Source organism: Watersipora subatra, chromosome 1, assembly GCF_963576615.1.
Source record: "Watersipora subatra chromosome 1, tzWatSuba1.1, whole genome shotgun sequence".
In the NCBI taxonomy this organism is placed as follows: domain Eukaryota; kingdom Metazoa; phylum Bryozoa; class Gymnolaemata; order Cheilostomatida; family Watersiporidae; genus Watersipora; species Watersipora subatra.
Window position 1 is genome coordinate 13,773,625 of NC_088708.1, and position 14,776 is coordinate 13,788,400.

At 33.6% G+C, this 14,776-nt stretch overlaps 1 protein-coding gene across 1 annotated transcript; it reads left to right on the forward strand.

Annotated features, from left to right (window-relative positions):
* The first annotated feature begins 3,728 nt into the window (after nt 1–3,728).
* LOC137393095 (CD82 antigen-like) lies at nt 3,729–14,484 on the forward strand. The gene is made up of 9 exons (XM_068079509.1): nt 3,729–3,907; nt 5,843–5,934; nt 6,177–6,386; nt 6,485–6,559; nt 8,609–8,725; nt 10,099–10,276; nt 11,063–11,187; nt 13,520–13,603; nt 13,960–14,484. Exons 2-9 carry the CDS (start codon nt 5,851–5,853, stop codon nt 14,017–14,019), a joined length of 933 nt encoding a protein of 310 aa, XP_067935610.1. The 5' UTR covers nt 3,729–3,907; nt 5,843–5,850; the 3' UTR covers nt 14,020–14,484.
* Nucleotides 14,485–14,776: the final 292 nt, after the last annotated feature.

A 14,776-nucleotide genomic window follows, 5' to 3' on the forward strand; every position in this document is an offset into this window, starting at 1 on the left:
AAGTAGAGCCAACTACATTTCACATAACAAACGGTTAAACTTGTTCTAATTACAAATTATCACAGTTCTTCAACCAGTTATTTATAATTTGCAAGGCTGAAAGTTAACTGCCGAAGGATCTAGGTTTGTTGATGCAGCTGAATAGCTCAATACATTATTTTTTATGTTTCAAATCAATCTGCTTTTGTAATTAAAGCTAGAGGGCTCAAGAGAAAAATAAGAGATTTCAGGTTGCATCATTCTTGCCTTAGGAGTAGTTTATTACTGTTATATTGTAAGAGGCATATGAGTGAATAAAGTGTTAAATCTAGTCTACACCCTTTATGCGTTTGTTTTAGAATGATTACTGCTGATCTATACTTAAGTAAGATGTTTGTAAAATATATTCTATTTAAAAGGAATATCTTTATGGTGTTAATACTTTTTAAAGTTTGAAGATTTGCATGAATGTTAATGAATACATTATATATACTTTATTACTATTATTATATTACTATATATTATATTATTATATTACTCCTTTATACAAAGCTTGTCAATAATCTAGTAATTGTTTAAAAATCTTAAATACTAAAATGGTTAATGGTGATAATTTGAAGAATCTAAAATTTTAATGCACAAAATCAAAGAATTTTTTATGCTGCTGTAGTTTACCTGCTGTAGTTTACCTGCTGTAGTTTACCTGCTGTAGTTTACCTGCTGTAGTTTACCTGTTGTAGTTTACCTGCTGTAGTTTACCTGCTGTAGTTTACCTGCTGTAGTTTACCTGTTGTAGTTTACCTGCTGTAGTTTACCTGCTGTAGTTTACCTGCTGTAGTTTACCTGTTGTAGTTTACCTGCTGTAGTTTACCTGTTGTAGTTTACCTTCTGTAGTTTACCTGCTGTAGTTTACCTGCTGTAGTTTACCTGCTGTAGTTTACCTGTTGTAGTTTACCTGCTGTAGTTTACCTGCTGTAGTTTACCTGCTGTAGTTTACCTGTTGTAGTTTACCTGCTGTAGTTTACCTGTTGTAGTTTACCTGCTGTAGTTTACCTGCTGTAGTTTACCTGCTGTAGTTTACCTGCTGTAGTTTACCAAGATGATGCTTTATGCAAATACATTGTATTTGCTAATAGCGTTTTGAACACCAAATAAATCTAGTCACTACATGTACTTCTGCTACCACCACTGCTAGTAGGTGAACATCGACTAAAGGAATTTTACTATATGAATGGATGTACCTGGAAATATTCACGCTTGACTAGAAACATGACATAGTCAAAAGCTATTTAAACGATTGTTGTGCATTTTAATTTATTGTAGATATAACAGCATGTTTTTAAATATGACACGTCAAAGGTGTTCATAATTGCTGCTATGAATTTAGGTTGTCCAAGATAAAAATACAACTGGTCAGTTTTGAGAAACAAAATTGTAAGAGAAAATTAGTACAGACACTTTTCGTATATGAGCAAATATATAAAGAGTGTGTGTGTTTTTTCTGTGAAAAAAATATACATGTATGAAACAATTTTCTAATACAAACTTAATTTTCTCTCGAGTTTACAGCAATATTATTAATTTTCTCACTCTTTGACAAAGGTTGTCATCAGTGATTTAGGAGATTGTTATTGTCAAATTTTTATAAAAAAAGATATTGAATAAAATTTTTTTACAACATTCTATACTCGGTATATATCATATTTATATACATATATATCATATGTATATATATATATTATATATATAATATATATATTATATATAATATAAGATATTATTATATATATTATATATATAATATATATTATATATAATATAAGATATTATTATATATATTATATATATAATATATATATTATATATATACATGTATATATATATATATATATATATATATATATATATATATATATATATATATATATATATATATATATATATATATATATATATATATATATATATATACTTGCTCCTTGTTGGGAGCAAGTGCTCCCAACAAGGCAACTCCAAGCAAAAATCTGTCACACTAGAGACGATCCTAGATGCAGACTGTGCAAAGATGCACCTGAGACCATCCAACACATCATCAGTGGATGCAAGCAGCTAGCAGAAAACGCTCACACTGAACGACATAATCATGTTGCAGGTGTTGTGCATAGAAGTCTTTGTGATGAGTATGGCCTTAATAAACCACAACACTGGTGGGAAGCTCCTGGTAAGGTCAATGAAAATGACCGCGCTAAGATCCTCTGGTACTTCTACATCCGGACTGACAAGCATGTCCTGGCAAACCAACCAGATATAGTGGTGGTGGACAAGGAGAACAAGAGAGCTATTATAATAGATATAGCAGTACCCAATGACTACAATACAGCCAGCAAAGAAAAAGAACAAGTAGAGAAATATCTCCCTCTTGGAGAAGATTGAAAAATGCTGGGATGTAAGAACAACTGTAAACCCAGTAGTCATTGGGGCGCTAGGCGCAATAACACCGGCGCATAAAATGTGGCTTGCCCAAATACCGACAGCAATCAACTCGGGTGAGTTGCAGAAAAGTGCGCTATTGGAAACAGCTAAGATCTTGAGGCGAGTGCTCAAACTCTCAGGTCTCTAGTAGGAGACCCGAGTTAGAGCAAAAATTACCAGCAGGTAATTTCTGCAGTTAGAGCAGGTAATTTCTGCTCTAACTCCGGTCTCCTACCAGAGACCTGAGAGTTTGAGCACATCAATCTTCTCCAAAAGGGAGATATTTCTCTACCTTTTCTTTTTCTTTGCTGGCTATATTTTAGTCATTGGGTACTGCTATATCTATTATAGTAGCCTTCTTGTTCTCCTTGTCCACCACCACTATATCGGGTTGGTTTGCTAAGACATGCTTGTCAGTCCGGATGTCGAAGTCTCAGAGGGGTATATATATACTCCTCTGGGATATAAATATATATATATATATAGTGTATATATATATTTATATACATGTATTTATATATGAATATATATATATTTATATATATACTTATATGTATAAATATATATATATATATGTATTTTATATTACAATCACGTACTAACATGTATGCACAATTTACATCAACCACTCAAAACTAATCAGATGAAGCAAAGAATCACATGGCTCAACCTTACTTATAATGTTAATATAAAACTCATATACATAAAAAACTTAGCCACATAGTAGACGCATGTTCCTGTAACGCACCCATTTCTTAAAATATTTAAAATACATACTATAAAACTCAGCTACTCATGTATTTCTAGTAACCAACTCTAACCATGGAATATGTACAGTAGGTAAGTTTCACAACCCAAACTAAGGATGACAGAAGTCAGCATTTGATAGAACAATTCAGACAAGCTATAGGACTTCTTGCAAAATACCTTTAAGCAACTACAGACATTATTGAATGAGTCTTCAGTTTGGCTGTAAAAATGTAGAGAAACCACCAAATGGTGTAATGAAATGACTAGCAATCAGTTGTATACACTGCTGACCAAATACAATAATAACTACCTAGTCTACAGCTAACCGTCATTACATGTATGTAAGATATTTATCATAAATAATTTTGTTAAGCGGAGGAATTCTCATTTATTCTCAAGTTGGTCCTAGCGCCAGTGTTATGAACTTATGCATAACAGAAACAGTTCGCCTATCTGGAGCAAACAAGGTGTGACGGCTACGGATGGTTTGGTGAGATGCAGGAAGCACTGACGTATTTGCTTCTGAGGAATCAGAAAGTCACTGAAGCGCAAAAACTATGTTAATTTACGAGCCAGCGGAGATACGAGTGAACGCCATCACACAAGGGATTGTGACACCAAGGTGATTCAGTCAGCCACCACATTACTAGATATTTACATCGCTAGCCTTACCAAACTACCAACTAACAACTACTAACTACGTACGGTAAGTGGAATATGTACATTTACTACCTTGTACACTATATCTAGTCATTGATTGTAACAACTCGCCTCTGTTAAAAATGATGAAGAGAATTTGGTTGCTTGAGTATGCTGTATTTGATTCTATTAGAATAAAATGTTTTTGTTGAAAAGTACAATGAACTGTATTAGTATGTCTGGATATAGCGAGGCATGGGTATAATAAAGTATTTAGTAGAATGGTTTTTGGTTCGGGTTTAGACCATTTATATGTACACAAGATATGAGAGCATTACTTAAATAAGTACAGCCTTCAAAACTGTTCTCTGCATGTATAGGCCTATATATCTATATAAAACGAATCTGAATATATATATTCAAATGTACATATATATAATATATATAATATTTATATGTATATATATGTGTATATAATATATGTATATACAATGTATATACATATATATATTACATATATAATATATATATCTATATAAAATGAATTTGAATATATATATTCAAATGTACATATATATAATATATAATATATAATATTTACATATATATATGTATATAATATATTTATATATGTATATATTATACATAAAATATAGATATATTTGATAATAATATGAATAATATATATATGATTACAAATTACAACTAGTCTTCCACTATAGTTCTAATAAGAAGCTCCAGAAGAAATTGGAGCAAATAGTACTAGTTATAAAAATAGTTGCACTTATATTTGCAGCTACTGTCAGTTCTCCAACTATATATATATTTATATATATAGTTGGAGATATAGTTATATATATATATCTTACTGTCAGTTCTCCAACTGACAGTAAGACTATAGACAGTAACTATTTTTATGTATGTATATGATATGTATATATATATGATATATATCATATATATATCTATATATATATTATTATATATATATGATATAGAGAGTACTGAGGTGCTACTTGAGTTATGTTTACTCAAGCTCGGGTCTTCTATTAAAGCCTTGGGAGTTTAAGTACTCACCTCATGATTTGTACAATAATTCCAAGTTACTTTTAGAATTTCACCTCCACAAGTTATGAGTACTTATTATCGTTTATGTTATAACATAGCAATCCAATTAGAGTAAGTACGCTTATAAGTCTACCATAACATTAAATGCTAATGTTTTCACTGTTGGGTATCATCTGTTTAGGTAAACTGTAATAAAAACATACGTGTACATTTTTGTTATCGGCATTTATGATATCGTCTGATCGTATAGCAATACAACAAGCATCATTGTATAAGATGAAAACTAAGAGCTTACCAACAAGGATACACTAAGGGGGGGTAGTAAGCTAGGAGCTTACCCCTCAAACCCCAACAAGGAAGCACTAAATACTGTCTATAGATACTTGAATAGAACAATTTTGTTCACCTCAAGTAGAGTCTGTAAAGGGCAGTAATACCATAACGACAGCTATAGAGGTAATAAACCTAGCTAGGAAGAAGATCCTTTTTCCTTTCTTAGTATGTATTTTTTATTTCAAAGTTGTTCTATGAATCTAGCTATTTACAGATGATCAGTGTCAAATTTAAACACCTAACAATTAATTGCAGCGCTAAAGTGCTCAGCCACCAAATATAGAAAAACAATTCAATTTCCGATAAAAAAAAGAGTTAGTTATGGACAAAATCCTTTTTATTAACCGAGCATCGATTGTGTGATGAAAATCATTGCACTGTTATTGTCACATTCAGGCATGTAGCAAAGGAAATTAAACTGACCAGAGTAACAGTGCAACTGAAATTAAACTGATGATATTCAGATAAGTAGCTGTTACTACCTACTAGGGAAATGCAGCATATTGATAGGATACTGTCCTTCGGTATCTTCAAGGCTACGAATGATTGAGCTGTTGTCATGGTTACGCTACACTTGACTATGACTGTTCATGTTTTCCAGAAGGCGAGATGGTTGCAATTAAAAAGAAATCCTTCAACTGTTTTGATACAACAGCCAAGATTCTGCTTATAGTATTCAACTGTATCTTATGGGTAAGGGAATTTCCATCTCATACTAATGTTGACCTTCTATACAGCTCTATAGAGAACATCTAAATAGTACCAACAAAAGGATACGATCAAAGAGATATTTCTATATATTCTATCTATGGTTTTAGTGAACACAACATGATGAACACTGTTAGCCGTTGTTGGCTGAAATATGATTACTTGTAGTGATTTTCTTCATCATGCTGTTGTCCAGCAATAGGTAAATGCCGTTACTATGTTACTAGGCATTTGGCATAGCTGTCCTTGCTGTGGGAATCTGGGTGAAGACGAACCCTGACTTTGCTAATCTCGGACAAGCTATAAAAGCTGGAAACCCTGAACCAGTAGTAGAAATTGTAACATGGCTATTCATCGGTGCTGGCATATTTGTGTTCGCCGTCGGAGTTGTCGGTATGATTGGAATCATTAGAGAATCTAAGATAATGATGGGATTTGTAAGTACCTTTTGATATGAAAATTTCTGCTCGATATTTTGATATGCTGTTGTTCATTGCCTGCGCTAGAAAGTACAATATCGCTACCGGTGTTTCAGTATCTGAGCTGCATATTCTTGGTGTTCATCACAGAGGCTGGAGCTGGAGCGTATGCTGGGGTTAGAAGAGCTTTTGTGAGTTTGTTATCTTTTTTCAAGGTTACTTACATGTGCTACTTACCTCTTTTCAAGGTTACTTACATGTGCTACTTTTTTTCTCATCATAGTCTTTTTCAGTCTTTATGATCTTTTTACAAGTTCGTTATACTTCCTCATTCTGTACATCTTCGTTATAGTTCTCTTTTTACCTTTCTCACGTCTGTTTAGCCCTCTTTTCTTTCTCTTTTTATATAGCCCTTTTTTCTCAGCAGAATTTCTCGTCTTTATTTTTTTTTTCTTCTGCGTTACTTCTTACATACTTTCATTTACTCCTCACTTTTTACACATGTCTACATTGCTTCTTTGTCCATTAGTTACTTATTTCCAATTTCTTCTGCATTATCAATTTGCTCCCTCTGTCATCCCTGCATTATCAATTTGCTACCTCTGTCATCTCCTGCATTATCAATTTGCTACCTCTGTCATCCCTGCATTATAAATTTGCTACCTCTGTCATCCCTGCATAATCAATTTGCTACCTCTGTCATCCCTTCATTATCAATTTGCTACCTCTGTCATTCCTGCATTATCAATCTGCTACCTCTGTCATCCCTGCATTATCAATTTGCTACCTCTGTCATCCCCTGCATTATCAATTTGCTACCTCTGTCATCCCTGCATTATCAATTTGCTACCTCTGTCATCCCTGCATTATCAATTTGCTACCTCTGTCATCCCTGCATTCTCAATTTTCTACCTCTGTCATCCCTGCGTTATCAATTTGCTACCTCTGTCATTTCTGCATTCTCAATTTTCTACCTCTGTCATCCCTGCATTCTCAATTTGCTACCTCTGTCATCCCTTGCTTTCTCAAATTGTTACCTCTTTCATCTCTGCATTCTCAAATTGTTAACTATGCCATCCCCTGCATTCTCAAATTGTGACCTCAGTTATCCACTGCACTGTCAAATTGTTACCTTTGTCATCACCTGCATTCTCAAATTGTTACCTTTGTCATCCATCACCTGCATTCTCAAATTGTGCCCTCAGTTATCCCGTGCATCCTCGGATTGTTGCATCTGTTATACCCTGCATTCTCAGATTGCTACCTCTAGCATCCCCTACATTGTCAAATTGTTACCTTTGTCATCCCCTGCATTCTCAAATTGTGACCTCAGTCATCCATTACATAGCCCTATCTATTTATTTAAGTATACAAGATTTATCCTTACAACTATATATGAGTCTCAGTGTCTTATCTCGTTTCTAAAACTTTATAGCGATAAGGTTTTAGAAACGAGTTTGATTAATTTACATTGCTGAGGATTTGATCCCAGCATCTTTGGTGCTAGATGCGTCAAACTTACCCATTAGACTGCAGCATTCAACTGAACATATTGATCAATAATGGTGAAGATATTCATTACATTGGTTAAAATATGCGTAATGACATTGTGTCACACGTAACGATTTCCAGCAGGCCTCACTAGGTATATGCCCAGCGTTGTACGAGTAACTAAAACAGCTTATAAACAGTTGCAGGTAGTGTAGTGTGAAGGTAATGTAGTAGAGTAGGTGAAGTGATGACTATTGATCAATATAACTATTGATTACCACAATAAAGATTGCTCATATATATATTTAATGTTTATAAGCTGTTTTTCATTACTCGTGTATCGCAGGGCATTCACTTAGTTCTCAATAATCTCGCTTCAAAAATAATGTAAAGATTATTATAACATTCAATTCTTTTTCTCAAATCTTATGCTACTAAAAAACCAGAAAACAGAGAAGCACGTTTTTCCCACATTCATGTCTTAACTGTTTTATTGCACCATCACCTTTGTTTTTACAGCAATAGTTAAGTTTGTCCATACGACTGACACTTACATATAATTACACTTACATCTGTTATGCATATTATGCATAACAGATGTATAAACATTAAAAGTTAGTTGTACACACAGTATCATGTTTGTGAATATTTTACATTCTGCAATGTTGTATGAAAAATGGTAGAGAATGGTTTGAAATGTTTGAAAAGAAGCATGCATACTTACCATTTGATGTCATATGTTACAATAGATTATTGAGAGCTTGAAAGAGGAAGGATCTGCATTTATTAAGACCATATACACAAATGACCCAAATGAAGCAGCTAACCATTCCATCTCAAAGGGATTCAACTATGTTCAAGTCTCCGTAAGTGTGTACAATTTCAGGCATGGCTACTTTTATCAGTTGGTGTGCTACACACTGTCAGATGTCATGTGACTTGCTGCTATCTGTAAATCTACATGCTATCAGTTGTCACATTGATTGCCATCAGCCACTCTGGTACATGCTAAATGTTAAATCTAAAGTGTGATTCACATCGAATACTGGATACAATTGGATACAACTGGTTGCAACTAAAAACAACCGGATACAACTGGATACAACTGAATACAACTAAATACAATTTGATGCAAATAGTGTTGTTTTTGCTATACAGAGGTTTCTTTTGGCTGGTTATTCCTAAAGCAAATCTAGACTTCATCAAAAGCATTCACCAAGGTCAAGGTCATCACACTGATCCACATTTTAAAATTAATAATTTCTTTCTGCAACCTGATTCTACATGAGCACCGCATAGACTGTGGATTCAGTTTTTTAGACAAAGTAGATTGCCACACAAACAATATAGGTCAATATAGCCAGCTGTATAGATTATGGTTGAGAGACATGTTTCTGTATACTTGTATGTATACTCATTACATCTATTTGAATAACAATCTTTCAAAAAACTCCTTTATAGTACTCAGTGTCTCAGTTTTATTAAAAGAATTAAACTGGTTTTCGTTAAACTTTTTCAACTAATATTTTAAAAAGCTTTAAAGATTTCATTTTTAAAACTATTTTAAAAAGTTTGAAATGTTCATCATCTATTTTACCGCATTAGAATCTAAAATACTGTCTGATGCCATCACGGCTCACATTAGTCAAGCAGGGTAGAAGTGTTTTACTAAGCCAGTTGTCTTTTATACTTACATGTATATTCATATACACGCCTGTCAGTTTATTGTCAATTTTGTGAACAGCTGTTGACCAGTGTGAACCAGGCTTGAAAGTTCCTCAGATGATTTCTTAATCACTGCTAAATTTCATTTTCTTACTGTCAGCTGCCATGTTAATCGCTGCCTAGCTACTCACTGCTCATTGTAATTTTACTTGCTGCCAGTTGCTGTTACTCGCTGCCAGCCGCCAGCTGCCGTATTATTACCATTTCATTGTGAAAGCCTGATTTAAACAGCTGTTGCTCTATTTGAGCTGACCCTTTCTGCACGCAAGTATGAAATGGAAAGATTTGAAAAGTATTATTTTTAGTTATTCCCAACTTGTGGCAGCCATATACAATGCGTTTTTTCCCAAGTTATATGATTTTGTTCACATGATTGTATACTCTCATTTAAATGCATTGTAAGTCTACTTATATTACTGTTTTGTCGTGGTTGTTTGTGCTGTACATCCAAGTACTGTATGTGCATTATTAGAAGATGAATTACTTACCTAAAAGTATCAATTTTATTTTTTAGTTTCAATGTTGTGGTATGAAAGATTTCATGGACTATGATGGCAGTAAGTACCTTGGACAGCTAGGTGACAAGGTGAGGCAGAACGTTAGCATGTCATGGGCTTGCTGTGAAACATCTACCTTACTGGATACAGCCTTTAAGGGCGATGGTCTTCTCACTGTAGATGCAAATGTCAGAGGTGAGGATAGAAAGACATTCCATCATATTCTAGAACTAAATGGTCCAATGGTTCTAGAATATGTTGGAAATGTTCCGAACAATTGTTTCCGAAGAATATGATATTCTTCAACTTTGCATTACGACTTTAATTTTCTAGTTATTCTTTGTTGTGTACGTACTAAATAATTTATATTCGTAGCTAAGGTTTCCATGAGTTAATAAGTCTTGGCACTAATATACCACATTGGTATGGGTGAGCACAGGTTTAAGAATTTGCTTTGATACAAGTAGGAGCTGAACCCGTAGTTTGACGGAACACAAGCTACTATATGGAACACAAGCTGGTCTGGTATTCTGTTTCCATTTAAATTTACATTACCCTCCCATATTCGGTTAGTTGCAGAGCTAAAAGAAATAGGTATAAAAAATAATGCATCCACAATTTTTTTTCTTTTTATATACTATTATTTCGCTTTTTTCTGTTCAAGTGCAGTAAAATGCAATCTTAGTTTTCAAGCTGATCGGTTAGAACCGTTAGATGGTTTAATAACAGTAATATTAATGATAATAGTAATGATGTTCTGCAATAATTTGCAGTTCTTAAAAAGAAACTTTTGTAAACATGACACAACCTAACATTCTTTTGTTTACTTGGTTCCAAATATTTATAATGGTCAGAGTTATTCTCTCTCTAATACGTATGCTAGACATTTAGAACCAAATACAATTATAAAACATAGAATGCATGAAACAAAAATGGAATAAGTATCCATAGTCAATCTAGTTGTTATGCATTATTTTGCAGAGATCTGTATGGAAGAAGCATGGCAAGCTACAAGGGCATATACTAACCCACTGAAAAGTTCAGACGATGGCGCAGCTGACGCAAAAGATTTTTGCAATCGGTTTGAAGAGTTTCACTGCCAACAGGTAGGAAGTGACATCATAACATATTGAGCTTAAGAAGAGAGGCAAATTAGTTGTTTGGGAAGGGAGATTTAATATCCTCTTACTTACTTGATGCATGGTTGCCCTGCTAACTGCCTAGCAACAGTGGAGACAGTAACAAACTATGAATTATAGGTCAGTTGGTTTGACATTTAAGTACTGTAAATGAAGTAGCATGTACATGTAAGTACTGTAAATGAAGTAGCATGTACATGTAAGTACTGTAAATGAAGTAGCATGTACATGTAAGTACTGTAAATGAAGTAGCATGTACATGTAAGTACTGTAAATGAAGTAGCATGTACATGTAAGTACTGTAAATGAAGTAGCATGTACATGTAAGTACTGTAAATGAAGTAGCATGTACATGTAAGTACTGTAAATGAAGTAGCATGTACATGTAAGTACTGTAAATGAAGTAGCATGTACATGTAAGTACTGTAAATGAAGTAGCATGTACATGTAAGTACTGTAAATGAAGTAGCATGTACATGTAAGTACTGTAAATGAAGTAGCATGTACATGTAAGTACTGTAAATGAAGTAGCATGTACATGTAAGTACTGTAAATGAAGTAGCATGTACATGTAAGTAAGTAAATGAAGTAGCATGTACATGTAAGTATGTAAATGAAGTAGCATGTACATGTAAGTATGTAAATGAATTAGCATGTACATGTATGTACAGATGGCATGTGTATACTGTAAGCAACATCTCCAAAGGTTTTGTTTAGAAGGTTTTAGTGTAATGTTTTATCAATAATATAACACTACTATTGTTTTACACGTATTATAAATCAGAATAATTTAGCATACAAACTAGCTGATTAATTTTAAAAGGATATAATTTGAAATGAATATGTGTACTATTATTATACAGTATAAAAAATTTTAGTTTACATACAAGTCTTGTAAGCTTATACATTTATATATAAATCTCGGTGTTTTTTGTCTGTCATCTGCCGTTCGTGTTTCCAGTTACGTATAGCGATAAAGTTTTAGCAATGAAAAATCTGCTTCCCACTAGATTTGAACTCGGATCCTCCAGGTTTGCAGGCAGACATTCTATCTACTAGGTCAAGCAGCTACATTATGAAATAATTGTGGTCATATTAATTACATCGATTAAAGTGCACACGCTTGAATCGCTTGCAACAATACTATTGGTCATTACTAGCATGCTTGAATATCATGATTGCGAGAGAGATCATGATGTGTAATGTCACATGTAACGACTTTAAGCTGGCTTCACAGCTCTTATTATAGTAAAGATTTAAACAAGCTAAAGTTACTAGCTTTAGTTACTCAAATTAGTCAAGTTGTTAATTTTGTCCTTGGCTACATTGGCTAATTAGTCAACCTAGCGGGGGGGGGGGGGGGGGGGGAAACTACATTACCTGTTTATGAGCTGTTTTTAATTACCCGTGTAACGCCAGACATTCAGTTAGTATTATTACATTCACATAGAATAGAATGCTATTGCTGCGATTGCGTTACCATTGCTTGTTATTGGCAATTACATAATAATAACAATTAGCTTTCCTGTCTATTATAAAACTTGTATGTATCTACAATGGCAATCATAATTATGCAATCACCTAGAATTCTTTTTCGTGGTTTTTCTGATTTATGGCATAAACCAACTTCCTTTATTATCTCAGACCATACACACTATAGATATTTGAGAAGAAAGTTTTGTAGACACTCTGTCTCCTTCCAAAAAGTATTCTCAAGAAATACATTCTATTTGTTGGGCACCCATTTTATCCAACCCTGTGATTCAAAATAGGGACAACCAACTAAATATTAAGATGCTACTAATACCTCAAAAGCTTATAATCTATTTTCATATAGTTAGATTTATACATGTATGTTAAATTTGGTTGATGAGCTTGACCAATTTGTTGACCAATAGTTGTTCAATTTTAGCTGATGAAGATAAACTTAATTTTTATTGCATTTCTTGTCATAATGTGCAGATCAAAGCATGCAATAAACTTGGTTACACTAAAATGTTACACCAAAATCAGCTATAGCCTAAAGGCAAATATCAGTTGATATTTCATATCATTCATGTAGGGACAATCTTTAGTTTTCCATAGACATGTGTTATTCATCTACTAAATACTTAACAATGAATTGATAAGAAATAACATGTCTATTTTAAGAGGTCCTATAATAGTGATCAATGCTGAGCAATGCGCAAACATTTTGTACTCAAATTCTCTTAGCTTTTTGTAACAAATGAGACACATAGGAATGTGCTAGAATGAGCTATTTGGGCAACAGAGTTATTTGTACTGTACTTGTCTACAGGGCTGCATTGATGGAATGGTAGACTGGACAATGGAGAACATGGTCATTTTGATAGCTGTTGGATCAGCATTTGCTGCCGTCCAGGTATGTCACAGCATAGACAGGTTCTTATACTGACTAAATGGTGAGAGTTAAAAACTTGACAAACACACCTTTTTGACTCTGAACAACCCTTCATCAGTCAATAGTAAAGGTTTGGCAAGTCATTCGAAAACACAAGTAATCTTCACATGTAGGCATCACTGTTGAGTTGCTTTCACACTATCATTACTGTATAATGAAGGTTGCCAGGGGTTGAAAATTCTGAGAGGTGATGGCTGAAAATTCAGCCAAAAATAGCTTTGGTCAGAAATCAGCTTGTCTTTGCTCGTGTTGATTGTAAACGTAAAAGCGAAATAAAAATATTTTGTTTACCTTCCTACCCATGGTCTTTTTTTCAGCTGATCCTCATGCTGCTAGCGTTGTGGTTCTGCCAAACACTTGGACGAGAAGAACAGTAATGGACGGTCAACAGACTTGCGCTTTTCAATTGTTATGGAGAGCACGGCCTCAGCCAAACAACCATTACAAATATCTAATTCATTGAACTACAATTGACTGAGACATTGCTTGTTTTGTAATAACTGGCTAAACTAGCATTTAACAATGTTGACAATATTATATAGGCTACTTTATTATACTGTCCTTTACTGTGGTTTATTGCATTTTTGAATCACAAGATAGTCAAACACCATTGCATTCTTAGTTTTGGCGGAAACTTTTTGTAACGAGATTTTGTACTTACTTGAGTTAAAGATTGGGAATATTCATCTAGTTTTATAATCAGATTTTACTGCGGAATGCCAGAAGATGAGATGTATTTGTGTAAACAGTTTATTTTTTTGTTACCCATTTGCTGAGATTAGTAGGATTTTGTACTAAAGAATGGAACTATATAAACTCATAAAAGTTCTTTTTAACTACCATATTGAGTTTATGATCTGCGTAAAATGACCTTATAAAACCGTTGTCAAAAACAAGAGCTTATACGGATACAAGAGTCACCTAGTGTCATATACCATTAATATTCAGTAAGCTCAAATGCATATATATAGGGACTGAATGAATTCCCGACGTTGCACGAGTAATAAAAAGCAGCTTATAAACAGTGGCAGATAATGCAGTTGTCATTGGCTAAGTTCACTGATTAGCCAATGGTAAAATTAACAAATTGGCTAATGTGAGTAACTTAAGCTAGTAACTTAAGCTTGCTAAACT